Consider the following 18,680-nt stretch of genomic DNA (forward strand, 5'->3'; position numbering starts at 1 on the left):
ATACTCCCGGCTGCTAGCAGTGCTGCATTCAGCTGGGTGAAACCAGGGCAAACTAGCCCTCCCTGCATGGCTCTGCACTGGCGCTTGCACTGCCCGTCCCTTCTACAAAACCTGTATGAGAACCAATATAAGCGGTACAGATGAGCAGCGTCTGGAAGCAGCCAAATTGTACTTGGTGCAGCAGAAACCAGGAGACCTGAGCCGTGTCCACCCACTCCTACCCGCAGTCTCCCTGCAGAGCAGCAGTCGTACTGATGCCTGGAAAGAGTTCCTTAAAGGTTCCTCACATTTGGCTGCTGAGCAAGCCAAGAACGGCTGGTAATTAGCAACACCACTGAGCTAGGGTAGTAGACAGAAATCCAGATGGAGGAAAGCCCACTGCTCATAGCAATTCACAAATGAGAAGAAAGCTGGTTTTTTAGAATTTATTTATTCCTGAAAGTGTACAACCAGAATATAAAAAAATTCCTTGGTGAAAGCAAAACAGAAAAGGGTAGGAAATGGAGTGTAAAGTGTAAAACATTCACATGTTCCAGGGGAAGAAGCCTCCAGAGACAGAAGTTGGAGACTCCTCAAGCTTGTAAGTTAAGGTCATATTTCTATTTTACAGAAACTTCCTATAGTGGATCCATAAGTTATCTCATTGTGACTCATAACTCGAAGGAATGGGTTTCTAGATTGTTCTCTTCAAGAACCCAATTACTTCAAGTGCATCACACCAGTAAATGAAATCAGTGTGCTGCTTTTTTTATTATTAGGCATTTGTTTTTCCTTATGGTGACTGCATTATAGCTGCCACAAATATGCAAACCAGCTGAATTAAACCAGCACACTTTCTCGAACACTTCCAATCTCTCTAAGCCTTGGTACTTTGCATGTTCTCCAATACCTGGATTTTTCTGACTAACGAACTCTTCCATTTGCTGGAAAATACTGAATGCAATTAGTACTTCAGTGCTGTGCCTAGCAGCTGAGCACTGTAAAACTGCCTGGTGCCTGGCAGAAGAACTAGAAAACTGAAAGATAAAAGGGAGATTTACACACACTCCCACCAAGGCCTGCTGCAGAATTTAATTGGCAAGGTTAGCAATAAAGGGGCTGCAGAAAGAACCACCAAGGTTATGGCCCCAGTGCAAGTCACAAAGCCGTAACAAGTTATGATTCCCAGGCTTAAAAATTGGAAATTATATTTGGTTCCTCACCTCGTACTCCCCCATGCCAAGCTGCACAATGTGCTCTGATCAAGTCAGTCTATTCCTTTGCTCTTCTCAGTCCAGCTTTTATCTCTTCAAGGGGAGATACAAATCACTCCATCCAACCCTTCTGCAATTTCATCCAGCCTCTGTCTGCACTCTTCCTGCAGCTGTTTCAGCTCTCTCTCCAGGCTGGCCTCTCTCATCTGCAGGTCTCTGATCACCTCTGTAGCACTGACAGCTGAAACAGGCTCCTTAGATACAGACCTACTGAAGCCCGTTTTGCTGGCAGGATGTTTGCTTCTGAACACCAGTCTGCACAAACCATGCATCTTATTTTTTGTTGGAGCACAAAGGCATGTAAGATCTAGCAGTTTTAGTTCAGCACTCTCCTGTATCTTTTTAGCAGCAGTAGAGAACCCCTCCTTCTGTAGTTCTTCTCTTGTTTTCACCTGCAGAGAGAAGAGAGAAAAAAAAAGGGAGGGAGGGAAGAGTATGGTAGATTTCTGTGAAAAAATCCTCCTGCCAGGAAACAAAACAAAATGTCATGTTTGGGCTAGCATGTACCAAAGAAAAGAGAGCCAACTGCTAGTATAAACCTAAGTGCGTGGCAGTGAAAACTGAATTAAGCTAACATGTGCTTTCTATCAGGTACCAGCCTTAGCGACCAAAAAGCTGCCTGTAGCCATTTGTTTGCAGATTCACAGTCTACCAGCCCCTCTCCACTGATGACTAATACAGGGCTCTGCACACTTCCCTTACCGAGGAGTGGGTGGTTTGACTTCAAAGCAAAACACATGGAACAAAAAGGGAGATCCAGCAGAGTGACCTTCATCACCGTTGTGCTTTAAGCCACCATGCTGTCATAACAGATTAATTGCCTCATGATTAACAGTATTACTTCAGTTTGCAAATGCTTTCGGTACTTGGCAATGCTAAAAAGTAGGGATGACAACTGTAAGCTAGAAATTCCTTAATTCTCAATTCTCATTATGGGGTTACAAAATAGAGAAAGGAAAATAATGGAGCAGAGACAAAGAACTAGAGGCTAAGACCAAAATGAGTACCAGGCAGCACACTTTCACTGAAGATAGGGCCCAATAAAACAAAGCTTCTCTTGTGACAGAATCACAGTCTGAGTGATAAAAGCCATTGTGTACACTGGGATTTCTCCAAAGCATTTGATTTCATATTCTCTAACAATTTGATTTGAAGAACTTGCAAGATGGTAATTGCCTTGCCAATTTTACTAGTGGATTAAACATGAATTAAGTGACTCATCTAAAACTATAGTTGTCGGTGAGGAAACATCCATAAGGAGAGTTGCCCTGCTAAGTCCTTCAGGGAAACTGTTCTTGGTTCAATGGCATTTTCCATTTCTGCTACGGCAACAAGCTGCCAAACCAGCTCAGCCAAAAAGCAGCAGTTTCAAAAAAGCGATGCCGCCTCTGCAACCTGCACAAATCCCAGAGCTCTCCTGGAACTTGTGCACAGTTCTGGAGTTTGTGCTTCAAAAAAACACAGGGAAACAGAGAACAGGATTCAAAGGCAGGTCACCCAATGACTCACAGCCCAGAAAACAAGCCTTATAGTATGAAACATCAAGAGCTCGAACTAATCCATTCATGGAGACACATATATAATTTGTTTTAGATCCTAAAAGAAAGTGGTGAGAGACCAAACTCTGCCCACAAAGCCGTAAGAAGATCAAATGGATGAAAATCTGAGTGAGATACTCAGCTTCAGAATAAGACATTGTTTCCTACTGTGAGGATAATGAACCGTGAAATGCTTCATTGCAGCTCCAGGGATGAATCCTTTGGCCAAAGCTCAGCTCAGGTCAAGCTCAGTGCTAATGACACCCCCCTTCCAGCCTTGAAACTGCTCTGCAACCCTCCCCTCCCTGGCTGTGGGTGAAGCTGAACAACTCCTTGGGGCTTAAATCTGCATTGAGATATTGGTGTCTCACATATTAGGGCTTTGACAAGTTTGCTGTAAAGTCAGGGATACGTTAGCATCTCTCTGAAGCACCAGAGATCAATCAGAGCTCAAAGCAGCACCAGCTGCAAGGACAAGAGTCCTAAGGTAGCAAAGCCCCCCCGCCTTTGCCACTGTAGAGCAACAACTGCTCAGGGTCAAACCAGCTGCCGTATCTGGAGAAAAAAGGATTTCCCCTCCCCCCCCAGATCAGTAGGGAGGGTTTCACTACTGAAACAAATTCAGATGCTTATGACATACAGGGGACCAAACTTATGTTCTCTTACGGTGCGAAACACGCAGGCATGGGGGCTGCAGTCACAGTTAAATTTCCCCACTGACACCAACTCCACCAGGGCTTCACTCATCCCACATCTTTTTGCAGAGTATCTTCGTGAGTTTTGCAGCCAAGCAATTAATCCTCTCAACAGTCTTCTGATGCGTTATTCTTCCCCCCACCCCCACTCAAAAAAGATTAAGAAAATCAATCAAATCAGAAAAGGAGTAAATTTCTCTGAATTTTCCCTAACACATTAAAGGCTTTATCGATGCAGAACCATCTGTTAAAGGAGACCTCTGTTGATTAAGGCATGTGAATAGAGAGTTGAAGCCAACAGAAGTCTATCTTTGCCCTTGTCCAAGAACCAAGGGTCCCTCTTTATCATAATCCCCAAGGAACCCCAGGACATCCCTCTCTGGCTGCTGGCTACAAGAATATCTGAGGCCAAATTCTCCAACACCACTTTTGAAGAAACAAAGCTGAAAAAATAAATAGATTCAATGTTATCTGGTCTCCCCACTCCCAGTGAATAAATGGAAAATTATGTTTGCACAAAGTGGATTTAACAGTGGAATCCAGGAGGGGGGAAAAAAAAAAAAAAAAAAAAAAAAAAATCACTCAGCAAACAGAGCCCACAATGGTTTTTATTTTTTGCATTACACTCAGGCAGAATACTAGTAGGGCCTAATGAAACATAGGTTTTCATACTCTCCAACAGCCAAAATTGGAGAATTTTATTATCCATTGTGCAGGACACATAATGGAAGAGCATGCTCCTCTCAGGACTAAGTGCACTGAGTTCTAACTCATAGCAATAGCAGGAACAGGAATTACTACGCTGAAGCAGGAGCAGCTGTAAGAACAAGCACAACAGCTTTGCAGTTCAGCACTCGGGGAAGCAGAAATACAACAAATTCTGACATCCGAGTATCAGAAGGGCACTGCACACGCTATCTTCTGTAAAGAGAACTAATATTTCCTGGGACAACATTAAACAAATTTAACAGGGGAAATTTTCAGAGTAATGAATATGAAATAAGAGAACAAGTTTACCAAAGCGCTCTTTATTTCGTATCAGCACAATCTGGAGCTGGAAAGCTAGCTCCAGGTTCCTTTTTCCAGTGTTCCTCCTGGTAAGCTCTGCAACTTATGTCTGTCCACAGATACTCTGGTTGTGGTTTGTAGATTTCAATAGCTAAAAATCTCTGAGGGATACCCTCAAGTAATATTCTTTATTCTTCACATCCTGAACACTTGTGAAAATACTCAATAACCTCTTCCTGTACGGTTAATTGATGCTCTTTAACAGCTTGCTGTCTCCCATTAGTCAGCACACAATGATTATTCTACACTGCAAAACAATCTCAGCAGACCACTTTGTATCAAACAAACATATTGTAATTAGGAACCTCAGCATTTTGTGCCTGCCCAATCTCCATCCCACAGCTCTACCTTTCAGTCTCAATCTAGCAGCTGGAAGGTGAATTCCCAATTAGGTGCATAGTGCCGTCTGACAGCCACTGCACATCCTCTCTGAATCAGTACAACATCATCATTTCCACTTCCACAGAACCAACCTCATCCCAAAAGGATCCCATGCATTTTGTGAAAAACCACACCAAACGTTGACAGAATAAACTGATGAGGAATCAACATCTTCAAACTGAAACATACCCTGCTCTGCAGCGAGTGCTGATCTGGTTAGCTGTTCACAACAGCGCAACGGAGCAGTCACTCACAGGCACTGTAACTGAGTTCATGGAAGCACGCTGTCCCTCTACACTCTCCAGGGTCAGTGTACCCTACCAGGTTTCACACTCTCAAGACTGATAAGCTAACAAGAACCTCCCATGGCACACAAGTGTCCTCATCAGCCTTATGAGGGCTGCAGATGGACAGATGCCATGAGTGTACACCGAGGCAAACACTCCTACTGGGTTCCTTGTAGCTCTTCACCTCACCATGTCACCAACCACTGTCTGGGACAGGACAGTGGCCAAACTGCCCCAAGTGCTCCTAGATAGTTTCCATCAAAATAACTCAAGTCTACCAAAAGACCACCCTAGGTTTTCAAAAGGTAATTAAAACTAAAAGCTAAAGGGCAAACTAGAATAATTTTCATGTGCTAAGCAGAAGCCAATGAGCTAGTGTAGTTGCAGACTGGAGTACAGCATCTTAAATCACAGACTGAAAAGGGACCAAAGTGACAGATAGCCTGTGCTGCCCTTCCCAAACGTGGCACAGTGCGAAGGGCTGCAGTGTGCACAGACGCTGGTGGCAGATTCACACGCAGGAATATGCCAACTACTAAGCGCTAGAATAAAACAGATCTCTTCAACGTCGGCTGGAGGGTGGGCAGAGGAGACAGGTGTCCTCCAGTTCCTGACATGGCGGAATTAAGCCAGGCAAGACATCCCTGAAGTGTGGAAAGGATTTCCCACCTCCCCAGAGACAGTGCCAACACCGATGCTGCATTTCCAAAAATGTTCAGGCTGAAAACGGCCCAGCCAAAACAGAAAAGAGTTGGAAAGGGGCAATGAGGTGAGGCATATCCGAAAAACAGGCTGAGCAGGTACCTTGGCTCCGTCCCCTCCATGGAGGATTAACTTATGCACTGATGCACAAGAGAGACTTCAAACCAGCAAATGCCTACATACATGATTAACTTCTCCAGCACTTCCTCATCCCCACCTTCTCTGAAATGTCTTCTAACTGAAGATACCACTGGCTGTTCTTTTCATCCAGACAGCTATCTCAGCTGTTTTCAGTCACGGGAACCTTCTGGTGCTAAACAAATTTTATACCAATGAGTTCAATGGGCAAATCATGGAAAAGGTAATGTGTCACACATTTTAAACAAGCTGCCTTCCAGTTTCTTTGCATGTTTCACAGTTTGGAGGCCAGAACAGTATTACGCAAATTCACCTCCTCTAGGCATGTGCTAATTCTGTCGCATCGACAGTCCCAGTCTTTCAGTTGCCCATCATGGGGAGGTCTACTTCTATCAACTGCTTATATGACCTACACATGTAGCTCATTTGATCTCTCCTCAAAGAGGAGACCTTCATAATTACCACTGTGGTTTCCTCAGCTCCCTCACATTTGCCTGCACCTTGCTGGCAACAAGCTTCCCAGAGCCTTATGTCTCATTCTGTATGGCTCAAACATCCCCAAGAGGCTAATCTGACTCAGAATTTTAACAGCTCACTAATGAAAAGTGCAGTAAAAATATTCACAAAACTGTTCTTTTTCTGTTAAGAAGCAAGCTGGATGCAAACATATTTGGAAAGAATTTTACCAACATGCAAGACATGCCAAGGAGGTGCTACGAGGTCTAGATAACCACATCACGTTATTTAAATCATTCCCAGCAATGACCTAACAAAAGTGACAATCTTCCAAATACTGGAAGTCAACATTCAGCTTGTTAAAACTTCACACGTCAACCTGAAAGCCTCGGAAAACAAATGAATGCTCTGCCTCTCAGTTACATACTTGAAGGAAGCCACTAGAAAATACAGCAGGAGCATTTCCATTTTATGATCGCGTTGTTGCCAGCTTCGAGTAAGGAGCAGCAAACCAAATTGTTGGAGTTCCTTTTGAAGTGGATGATAAAGACCAGAATCATGTCATTATATTTAAATCACAGTCTCTTCAACTTCTTCTAGGAGTTTTGTAGAAATGGCTGTAATGACAGTATTGTTCAGAAAAACAAACTACACAAGCCTAGAAATGGCACATTTTCTGCCTCCAGTCCTATCTGTCCACTCATTCTCTTTTGTATTTCTCTTACGAATAGGGACAGGCCCCCATATGCATACAGCATGAAATACAAATTATTCTTGCCATTCTGTACAGATGCTACAAACTGCAATGCCTGCCTTTGCTGGAAAACACAGTGCAGCCTGCTCCTTTGTTCTCTGAGTCACAAGGAACAAACAGAAAAATCTCAGATCTTGTCTTTTTGGATTCGGGAATGAAAGGAAATTAGGTAATATAAATGGATGCAATATGCAAGCCACCAAGTCATACTGCCTTTGCTATCATGGCATAATCACCCAACACCTTTCATAAACTCATCTGGTTCCTCTGAAAATGCCAAACAGCATTTGACTTGCAGAATTCTTTTATTCCTAAGCTCATTTCCAAGCTTTATTTTAAAGCTACCACATCTAAGATGGCCCTCTGTACCTAGGGAGTTGAAAAGGGTGCAGTGAAATATTACATGCTTGGAAATGTATGATGAATGAGGGGCCAGACTGCAGAAATAGAAAAGACCTGCCAGGTCAGCTGGTGCACTCACCTGCCTGGCTCCAAATGGCTCTCCAGCACATCGCAATATCCCAAGCACGAGCCCTGAGAGATGTTCTCCAGGCTAGAGGAGCTGCCCAGAGCTCTCAGTCTCCATGTATAATGAGCAGACTCCCAATCAACAGACAAGCACGAATTATAGATAAAGATCTATAAGTAAAAAATGAAAGCAGGATAAGCACAGAGATACTGGCATCGCTCGGAGACTGCCAGCATGGATGCTACGCAGAAATCCTGACAGCTGAGTGCTGGAAACCAGGCGTGGCAAATTAAGGCTAGTTTAGGAATTTTAAGTTTCCAGACTGGATTCCAGATCAGTCCAGGGGCTGAACCTTGCAAACGCTTGTCTTTAATCAGTACAAGCCTGAATAACACTTCATAAATGATTGTTATTTATACCTTTTTCTGTCTTAGTTTATATCTAGGGTTTATCCCACCACCGCCACCTCCCACCCCCTGAGAAAAACCTTACAGAACTGCAATTCCAGCTGACAGTCTATCTGGGATACAGAAAACAGGACAGAGAAGGATTTGCAGTCTACTTTTAAGAAAGCTCTCCTTGTCAGCACCAAGTACACAAGGGAAGAGAGCAAAATAAAATAATAAGCAAAATGTATCAATAACACAGAAGGGGGAAAAGCAGAGTCCACTATAAGCATAGCATAGCATAAAGATCTGCAAGCATTAAATAGAAGTGGAATAAAATAAAAATAGCCACAGGGATAGGGATCCCACAATTCCCACCCACAACCTCTTTGTGCTCCTATACAACAATTTCCTGGCTATACAATATGCATTCTGTACCTTGCTGCACACAGAGCAGCACTGAAAAACACGCACCATGGCCTGTTTGTGAAAGAAGATCCCCAAGCAGAGTTTGTTTCAAACATCATTAGAGGTAGCAAGAACTGAACAAGCCAACACTGTTGCTGTCCATGTTTGTCACTGTTTTCTGTATAGAACTGAACAGTTATGAATAACCCAAGTGTTTTGTGTGCTTGTGTGTCCCCAAAGGCATAAAAATAAACCCTTTTTCACACATAAGTATGGCAAGGGCTTTACACTTCTGTAACAATAAACAAGTAATAGTTTGGCTAGGGGGCCAGTTTCTTTTAACAAAAGTGTTTGCCGTTTTTTTTTTTGAACAATCATGGTTACGTGTATGACAGATGTTTTCCTTCCATAGCTATAGACAGTGACCCATTCAACCTCAGAGAAGCAGAGAAAGGCACCATTTCAAGGGATGCTGTGAATGCCTAAGTGATGGAAAACTCGGATCCTGCAGCTCCTACTTCTGGGAATAATTAGTGAGCAGGGGGGAACAGGACCCTGCAGAGCCTACGAAGAACAGTGACTTCCAAGAAAAGCAGACCCCCAACCTTCAGAAAAACACCTAAAGGCATTTACTGCTTATAAAAAAAAAAACCAAACCACAAATTAAAGCAAAAGCAATATCTGCAATCAGCTGTTCTGCAAACAATACAACACTGAGTAAGCAGGTGTTTTACTATAAAAAAAACCCCGACTCTAATTTCAAATTCATGTCTTATACTAACTTGCCCAAATGCAATTTCAAACCTCCAAGAAAGTTATAGAGTTAGTACTGCAGCTCTATAAAACTTGTCTCATTGAATCAAGCTTCTTTGCTGTAAGCTTTCAAGGTTTTTAATTTTCTGCAGCAATTTCTACACACTGAAGAGTAACCAGTTAAAAACGCTGGAAACCATCATTTTCTATTTTAATAGCTGAACACTTCCCACACTGTCCTGCCTAAATGAGGTCTCTTTCTTCTTGTGAGATCCTTGATTGTACACAAAGAGACTTGATGTTCTTCTGAAAAAGCCCATTTAATAGCAATGCTCATGCATTTATGGATTTAAAGTCATAAACTGTTTGATTAGCCTAACCTAACCACAAAGCACAGGCTACAGTATCTCACCTAGTAATTTCTGCGGAGTTCTACTACATTTTAGCGAGTTACAGGGTCTCTTTTAGAAACATACAATTTTGGTATTTTAAACACAGGATCTAGCAGTTTAAGATATTACGCTTACCACTGTGTTATCTCAGCAGTGAAATGTATTTATGGTTAAAAATATGCCCCTTTTCAGTGAGTCCCACCTCAGCCACTGGGTCTTCTTATACTATCTTTCACCTAAAGTCTTACACCCTCAGAACTCCTCTTCTGTCTCAGAACTTGCGGAACGTGATCCAGTTATAACATTCCCTTGGTTAAATTATGCTTTTCTGACCTCTCAAGAAGCCAGATCAAGTAATTCCTTTATTACCCCTCCTTTAATCCTTTCCAACCTCTCAACCATTTTCCAGTTGCAATGGTGGTGTAAGTGGGGCCGACACATTTAATTAAGCTCTGAACTGTGATCTGTATCTTATCTGTATTTTTATGACCAGTAGCAGACAGCAACACCTAGCTGCCAATAACCTAACAACTTTTCCATGACCCATTACCATTACCTTCTATTTCATAAGAACATGAAATGGAAAGGTTTGCACATACCCAAAATCTGATGCTGTAGGCAGATCAAACCGGTTTGAGGTACATGCATGGGGGTTTCTTATTAAACCCAAACCCCAGCAATAGTAAGAAACTTAAATAATTTCTTTTGGCTTAACAATTATAGCAGCTAGAGAAAAATGTCACCTTAAATAATAATTTCTAACATTCATTATTATAGTTCAACAAGAGGAAAAATCTTAGGCCTTTGCCATTGGTGGTGAATAAACGAAAGGGGTGATCCCAAAGTAATATTAATAAAGGGCATTATTTGTACCATAAACTATGAAGACATTTTAGAAGGGTTGTAAAGCTGAGCTACAGCAACTGACAGAAGATGTAATTATACAAGCAGCTGCATTCCAAACTTCGCTGGGATTCGCAATTTCCTGCAATTAGAGAGGAATGTATGCATCTCCATCTTATGCATTTTAAAGACTTTCACTATTCAAAATGCTAGCTCCTGGGCCCACCCATTGTCATTCCAAAACAAACTGACAGGGAAGCCACAGAGAGGCAACTACCTATTTTATCTAGGAATAGAAAGTCATCTTTTAACTGGGGGAGGAGTCCTCTGAGGAAAAACTCTAGTTTTAATACCAGGAACGCACATAGGTGCATCCAACGAGAACGGCTACCACGGTCTGGCAGGGCACTGCTGCTCTGTGCTTCCTTTTATCACGCATTGAATACTGCGCTTTGTAAGCCTCCAGAACAACATCCACGCTGTCCTCCAATGGAAAGCTTTTAGATGGTGAGGAAGCATAGTAATTGAAAGTTAGAAGTTAATTAAAGCATTAGAATGAGATAATTTCATAAAAAAGACTGACCTGATCTTGACTGAATGGATAACATATCTGTTGGCTTTGTTTGGTTTGGGGGTTGTGTTGGGGGTTTTTTTTGTTTGTTTTTGGGTTGTTTTTTTTAAAAGATAATTGAATGGATCTGTATTTAGACTCCTGTATCTAAATACCACATTGATAGGAGTCAGAAAAATCAGTTTAGCTTAAGATAAAGGAAAAAGGATATAGGTTTAAGAAACAGGAAAAGAACAACATAAAAGATTTTTCAGGGTCTTTACCAGGAAAACACAAAATATACCTCCAAATATTAACACAAAGCACAAAAGCACATGACTGATAAAACCACTGCCTGTTTGCTGAGCCTACAAATATATCTATCACACAGGCAAAGCAAAAGAGAAATTAATCCTCTTAGGCCTAAAAGCAACTGAACTCTGTGACTGCTGTGCTATGAGCCCGTGTGAGCAGACCTGCTTACAGCGAGGGCTTCACCCGGCTCTCCTCGTGTGACAGAACTACGCTGGATCCTGACATTGAAGAGATGCACAGAGAGGCAGCTGCTTCAAGGACAGCCTTTGGGTTGGATTGCTGAAGGACATATCCGAGGCAAACAGCCCAGAACGAAGGCAGCTAGGCTGAAAGCACCAGGAGATACATCCCTTTTCCACAAAGCTACAAAAAAAGTTTCTTGTCATATGGATATTTTCTGAACTCTCTGTTCCTGAGGTTTTGGCATGAGTAATTTGCTTTTCCAGTGGTTAAAGCTCAAATTAAAAAAAAACAAACCCAAAACAGGTGGGAGTCAGAAATATAATGTGATTATTGTATTGCAGCAACTCTGTGGGAAGAACCAGCCAGGGACAAGTCTTAAAATAATAAATGGTCTTCAAAGAAATCAGTAATTTCTGCATTACTTCTATTCAGGTAAAAAGGATGTCAGTGATGCCAGTACAAAAAGAGCAGACGTGAAGCAACAGCAACAGCATACAACAAGATGGCCAGAATCACCGTGCTCTGGAGCCAGGAGCTTATCTAAACCTCTTCAGCCACTTCCCAAGAAGATATGCAATCTGGCCACCCAGTATGGTCCTGCTGCTCTCAGGAGGGTGGGATAACTCCAGGCAGGAGCATCACACTTGCAGATAATTTACCATTGACTATAAGGAGACACAGTTCAGACTTGTGAAGGTCCAAATGCTACACAATTCCCAATGCACACCACAGGGAATAAGAGATAATACCTATCTCCTCCTCTAAATTATAAGTCTTCAGCATTCTACAGTAATAAAAAAAAATACCATTCCAACAGCCCAGCCTTTTATAATGCATTTCTTTTTAACTGCAGTTTTATCTCTATAGACTTTTCAAAATCTTTGAATTAGAAGATCACACAAATTAATGCACTAATAGGCACATACTGAAAATACACGATATGAAAACCAGGGTATGTCAGTGTAAGTAATTTAGACACTTGCAAAAAGGCTGCAGTGCTACTTTGAAAAAGACCCTGACAACTACAAATTACAAAGGAAGGCAACAGACATGTATTGCTTCATATAATAAATTGCTCACTTATTTTTCAATTTGTTCTTCCAAACTTTTATCTTGGGCAGCAGAGACAAACACTGATGATGTATCATCTCAGATCTAAGTGACTTGCAGAGGCTTGGAGGGTCCCACTTTGTGTTCAGCAGAGCTTTATCACTGTGCAACATGAAAGCAGCCACTTTCACTAGGAACAGAGTGCTGCTTGTGACTTGCACTTCTCTGTATTGCCCTGCTCTAGGAGAACAGGATTGAAACAAATTCAAACAAGGTAGTTCCTGTATACACAGCCAAACAATGGAACGTTTATACAAACACTCCTAGAACACACAGATGAGAGAAAGGTATTACTACCTAGTCATACAAATTTTCAGGAAAAGGTCTTTCTTAAGCAAAAATTACTAGGAAAATGAAAACAAAAATGAAAAACTCATAACCACAACTTTTAGGGAATTTCTTCACCCCAAAACTGGTTTAGTTTTCAGTTAGAAAACACTCCCTTGTCCCCTCCAGGGGCTTTGCATGACTCCTGCAGAACCTCCACCAGCACCCAGCCCTGCAGCTCTTCTCCCTGCTTTTGGGGGAGGCAGGAATGGTGCACCCAGAGCAGCAAAGGTCACTCCAGCAACCCAGCCTATCCACAACTATGGCATGAGGAGGCAAAGGAAGTTTTAACTTTCAGCTGGAGAACAGTCTACATAAAACATTTTCAGAGTTTCAGTGAAAAAGCAGACCTTAGCAAAGGAAGTTTTAACTTTCAGCTGGAGAACAGTCTACATAAAACATTTTCAGAGTTTCAGTGAAAAAGCAGACCTTATCTAATGCCACTACTCTTAAAATACATTCAGCAGTTTATTAGCTCACAGTTTTGACAGTGAGTAGCAGCTGTAGGTGGATGTGGAACTGCCTGAATGGTCACTGTGACTCTTGCAGCAAAGGCTGGGTCCTATGGCTAGCCTGCAAAGCCGGGTGGGCGGGGCGGGGGGGCGGGGCCGGGAACAAACAGCTCTCAGGGCTTTGAGAGAGCTGACGAAATGAAGAATTAAAAGTCGAAATTCTGAGCTCAGTAGTGTACTAAAGCTTCATTTAGATGCATTTCTGGCTGGGAAGAAGATATGCGACAATACTAAATTACAGATACACTTTTATGTCAGCTCTTCTACAAGTACAAGGGACAAAGACACAGAAATGAGTTGGATGCTTTTTTTCTCTTACGATCAAGTACACTCAATTTCAGGGCAGACAACTGAGAGAACAAGGCCAAGGTTCTAAGGAAAAAAAAAAGCCGTTTCAGGTTAAGCTTTGAATGCATGAATGCAAACAGTCCTTCTAAAAGCACCTCTATCAACTTACCTAAAAATCAGGTAGTACTGCAAAGTATGCAATGCTTCTAATTCCTACTGTCAGAGGAGGAACCTGTCCCAACAGTCTGCCTGGAGCTGTAAAGCAAGTCAGATACCTCCTGGAAATTAAGTGTCCCCAAAACCCTCTCTGAAAGGTTCTGTAAAACACAGTAACAGTGTTTCAGGTAGAGCTGCTCTGAAAAACAGCCACTGGCTATGGTGTTTAATATGGCTTCTGTCAGCCAGAATTAGCTATGTTCCCAAAATACTGCCCTTGTGGAGGACAACATTTGTTGCAGTGGCTCACCCCTTGCAAGAGTCTCCTAATCCAGCAACCTTGTGGTCACCTCAAATCCCACCCATCAGCCTCCAAGCTTTTCCCATTCAAAAAGACAGAGGCAATGCTGGGACCTGCAATCTTATATACCTTGTACATCTGAGCCCCACAGGCATTCCTCATCTTCATCCCTGTTTTACTGTGCATTTTAACTGTGAGAACCTAAGTACTATACTTATTTCTTTAAAATGCACTAAAACATTTACAGTGGCTACAAAACACGTTCTCTCATTGGAATAGGGTTTTTTACAGTTTATTGTTAAATAAAGCTCATCTAAAATTTTACTATAATTCTTCAGCTGCATTTACTACATGTTTCATTGCCTTGGTCAGTATCCAACATCTTGGCAAATAATGTGAGTAAAATATTAAAACGAGTTATTGATTATACTTGAACTGATCCTGTCACCTGAGCAAACATTCTGTATCTCGACAAAGGAAGGGAAAACCGCATCTTTTGGAAAGCAAGAAAAACTTTCACCCACGCTTACTTCAAATCCCAGAGTTCTGCATACAAAACAGGAGACGGCACGCAAGTTTTTAATGTTTCTCTCTTCCCTAAGGAGCCTGGAGTCTTTTAGAATACATAAGCCCCACAAAAAATGTCAGGCTAGGTAATTTATTTTCAGTTACAGTTTTTGTGTGTTTGAAATCAGTTTGCTGATGTAGCAACTGGTACACAGAGTCTCTCCATCTCTCACACAGTTCAGCACTCATTCAGCAATCTCACAGCAAGTTGCATCTGCAAATGCAGAATAAATACTTATCTTTTTCATCTCCCTGTACGCTGCAAGCTTAACTGACTATTCAAGTCTGACCAACCTGCACAGAGTTCTCAGAAGCAAGATTCTCTCAAAAGTCTCCCGGCTCTGCTTACCTGCAGTAATTTTCCACATGCATGCCAGTTTTAAACCAGAGTAACTAGGGGCTTCAGGTCTAACACAAATGCAAGATCCTGCTGTTCAGAGAACCAATGCATGAAGGTGGTTTCTTTCCTCCTTCCAGCACAAGAGAGAGCACACTGCCCTCCAGGAACAATCACTTGCATCTCCACAAGCACTTACCAAAAGTAAGCAGCCTCAGATCTCCTGCTAGGGATATTGACGAGTGACAAAAACCAATGTAAGAAAATACAGGGGCAAAAAGCGAAAAGAAGCATTAGGATCTTACTTCCTACTGTTTACAGCAGATGCATGCTTTCCAATAACCTAAATCTGCTAATACCATGGCAATTCCATCAGCAACAAATTTAATCCTACATTTAACTAAATAAGAACTACACATAAAAGGCATTAGCCTTGTCTGTCCTTGCCATCCTTGTGCCCATGTCCTCCATTGCTCCTTTTGATGGATGTTTCTGTTGATCTCTCTGGGTCTGCGCCCCTTACCCCAGGCATCCGGGTCCAGCCAACCATGCATTTCCAAAAGCTACTTCTCTGGCCTTGCTAGTTCTTCAATTTCTTTTTGCATGAAAAGCTCTACTGACAGCTGCTCAGTGCTCCAGATGGAGGTTTGCAAACACAAAGTGGAACACAGACACACTCTGGGACTGGGGAAGGGGCAGCGGAAGGGAACGTGCTGACTGAGGAAAGAGATCAGCACAGAACTGTTCCCTACCACTCCTCCGCTTCCTGCACCCCAGACAGCCTGGATAATTAACTACTCGCTACACTAACATCTTCATATTAGCAGAAAGCCCAAAGAACTAGAATGAACAGCAGAAATAGCAAAAATGCAACGTGAACAGTCTGCTTAAAAAAGTGAGCTACCGACAAGCCTTCAGAGAGCTCTTCGGTGAGAGCTCAGCTGTCCCTTTGCCACAATTCCTGGGTTTAAGGCAGCAGAAACACAACCCAGCCCTGCACCGGTGCAGGGAGGAACACAGCACACCAGGAGCCAGTCCAGCCCCCACCAGTGCTCCTCAGCATTCACACAGTGCAGAAAACAATGAGCCTTACTTCCCTCACCCACATGCATACACTGCACCAAGTTTTTATTTTCATGCAGGTTAGTCACATGGCATGGCCACCAAGCACTAGCAGTGGCTACTAGGGTACCCACAGCTCCTCCTGCTCCCCTCCAGTTCCTTATGAGGCATATAGAAAAAAACTGTGGAAGTGTACTTGTTTGGGTAGATAAAATTCAACTCAACCTCAGTAAGAAAAACGAAAAAAAAACCAACCCAAACCAGAAGGATGTAGGACTATGTTTCAGCATCAGCCTCTGGAGCTGCTTCCCTACTTCAAATAGTAAAGCCTTACACCAAAGTGCATCAAAAACGATTCAGTCTTTTATAAATGTAAGATCCTTACCATAAAAAAAAATAATCCCCTTTTATTAGACTCTACAAGGTTTCCAGCAGTGTGCTGTGATGAGCTGGTAGTAGCAAAAAGTCTGAGTGAAGCACAGGACTCTTGGGATGGAATGAAAGCCTCTCTACATTTCAGTCCCCACCATCCACACTTGATGGGGTGTCCCAGACCATTCCTGCCACCACCACTGACCACCTCTGCACCTACCCTCTCCCTAACAAGAGAAAACAAAACATCCTTGTCCCATACAGCCCCTTCCCAACACCTTAGAATTCCAAAGGGCATTTATTTTGAAACGGGCAACCTTGCATCCCCTCAGCCCTACCAAGGACTCAGGTGCAATGGTTTGGGAAGGTTAGAGGTTACTGAACAGAAGGGGAGGTGACTGATCAGGAGAAAAACACAGAAATAAAGACAAAATGCAGGTTTCAGCATGCTCTCCCACCGTCATTAAATTAGTCTGATATTGGCCAGGGATTACAACCTCTTGAAGTGTCGGCTCTGGGTACTCCAGGCATAACATGAGCCAAGCACGCAAGCACAGCCACCACTATTTCTAGAGAGGACTGTGGTGTGGAAAGCGCATATTTAAGCTCAGATTAATGGCTCTAAACCTTTCTGGGCCATGCTTAACAGGGGCATGCATGAGCAAACTCCATCCCATCATACTGCCATCTCAGAGGCATCTGGCTTGCTTTCAAATGCTAGTCAACACAGAGGATCACAAAATACAATACCCCAAATTTAACAAAAGCCCAGTATGGTGTGAGCATTTATGTGATGAAAACTGAAGTGATCACCATTTGAAGTCAAATACTCTGCATTCCAGCTTGTGGATGCCAAATGTTTAAACAGACTGAAATCAAATCCCCCTTTCAAATAGAGAGGTAAATAACAGGGAATATTCAGAAAGGAAAAAAGCAAACAAGCAAACAAGTTCTCTTCTGGAATTAGGAGATTTCATCTTTTACAGTTAAGTTTGTTTCTAAGAGGAGAAACATTTTTAAAGCTTAACTATTTCACTCAACTTTTTGATCATTTACAAATCCCCGAAGTGTCAAAGAAATGGTAATTATTTGCCCAGTACTGCATGGAAAAGAACAAAGCTAACAATAAGAAAGCCACATATTCAGATCACACCTCTGTCATATGCCTTTTCTCCTCCAAGATACTGAACACATTGCTGCCTAGAGATGGATATCAGTTAAAATGTCGCATTAATCAGGGTTTCACAAATCACCCAAATCCCATGGCAACATTCAGATGTCTTCTAGTGAATGTCCCTGAAAGCGGAAATGGTTTCAGGGTCATTCTAAGCACATAACCAAAGAAAGAGCAGAGGCAGGCAGAAACAAACAAAAAAAAATAAGGAAAGAAAGAAAGAAGCAAAAGAAAAGGAGCAAAATAAGTTGCTGAATTTTAAAAAACTTTGATAATTTTAACTACTAGAATCACAGTGTGCAAATGATCAAGCTTGCAACAAATAGACACATAAACTCTAACCCCACATCCTGAATAACAAGCAGCTGTGTACAGTGGTACAAACCAGGCACTGTGGCACAGCAATGACTGTAACACACCTGAAATATTTCTATCCAAAATAAATCAATCCATCGCAGGCTTGCATAAGTGAGAGACTTCAACAGATTTTCAAGCCCAAGCCACAGTCTTAGACCACAACCAACTCTTCTTCAGCCATCCCTGACAGATGTTTGCATGATCTGTTTTATGCAGGGTCTGCACACAAAAAAAAAAAGTATGATTTTTTTCCTTAGTATCTAATTTAAATGTCTGTGTTGCAGTTTACATCCAGTCTTGTCCCATTCATTGAGGACATGGGGAAAAAAATAAAAATCTTTCCCCCAGAGAAAACTTCTTCATATCCAAAGAACCATATACCTCACCTCAGTCTTTCCATTTTTAACATAAAGACGTTATGTTCCAGACTTATGATGACTTTCATTTTTCTCTTCTGGACTCTCCCCAGTTTCTCTTCTGAATTATGATGCTCAAAACTGGATGTAAAGGAAGAGCAACTGTACCTTGTTATATCAAGGTTCACTC

At 42.1% G+C, this 18,680-nt stretch overlaps 1 protein-coding gene across 4 annotated transcripts in view; it reads right to left on the minus strand.

Moving 5' to 3' along the window:
- Window positions 1-420: 420 nt before the first annotated feature.
- The window catches only part of TEDC1 (tubulin epsilon and delta complex 1), a 73,694-nt gene continuing 55,434 nt past the window's right edge, over window positions 421-18,680 (minus strand). For all 4 annotated transcript variants that reach the window (XM_037404098.1, XM_037404097.1, XM_037404099.1 and 1 more), the window contains one exon: window positions 421-1,645. In XM_037404098.1, the coding sequence (XP_037259995.1) occupies window positions 1,289-1,645 (357 nt within the window). In that variant the 3' untranslated portion in view covers window positions 421-1,288. The remainder of the gene's footprint in view (window positions 1,646-18,680) is intronic.

The sequence above is a fragment of the Falco rusticolus genome, chromosome 11 (genome assembly GCF_015220075.1).
Source record: "Falco rusticolus isolate bFalRus1 chromosome 11, bFalRus1.pri, whole genome shotgun sequence".
Lineage (NCBI taxonomy): Eukaryota > Metazoa > Chordata > Aves > Falconiformes > Falconidae > Falco > Falco rusticolus.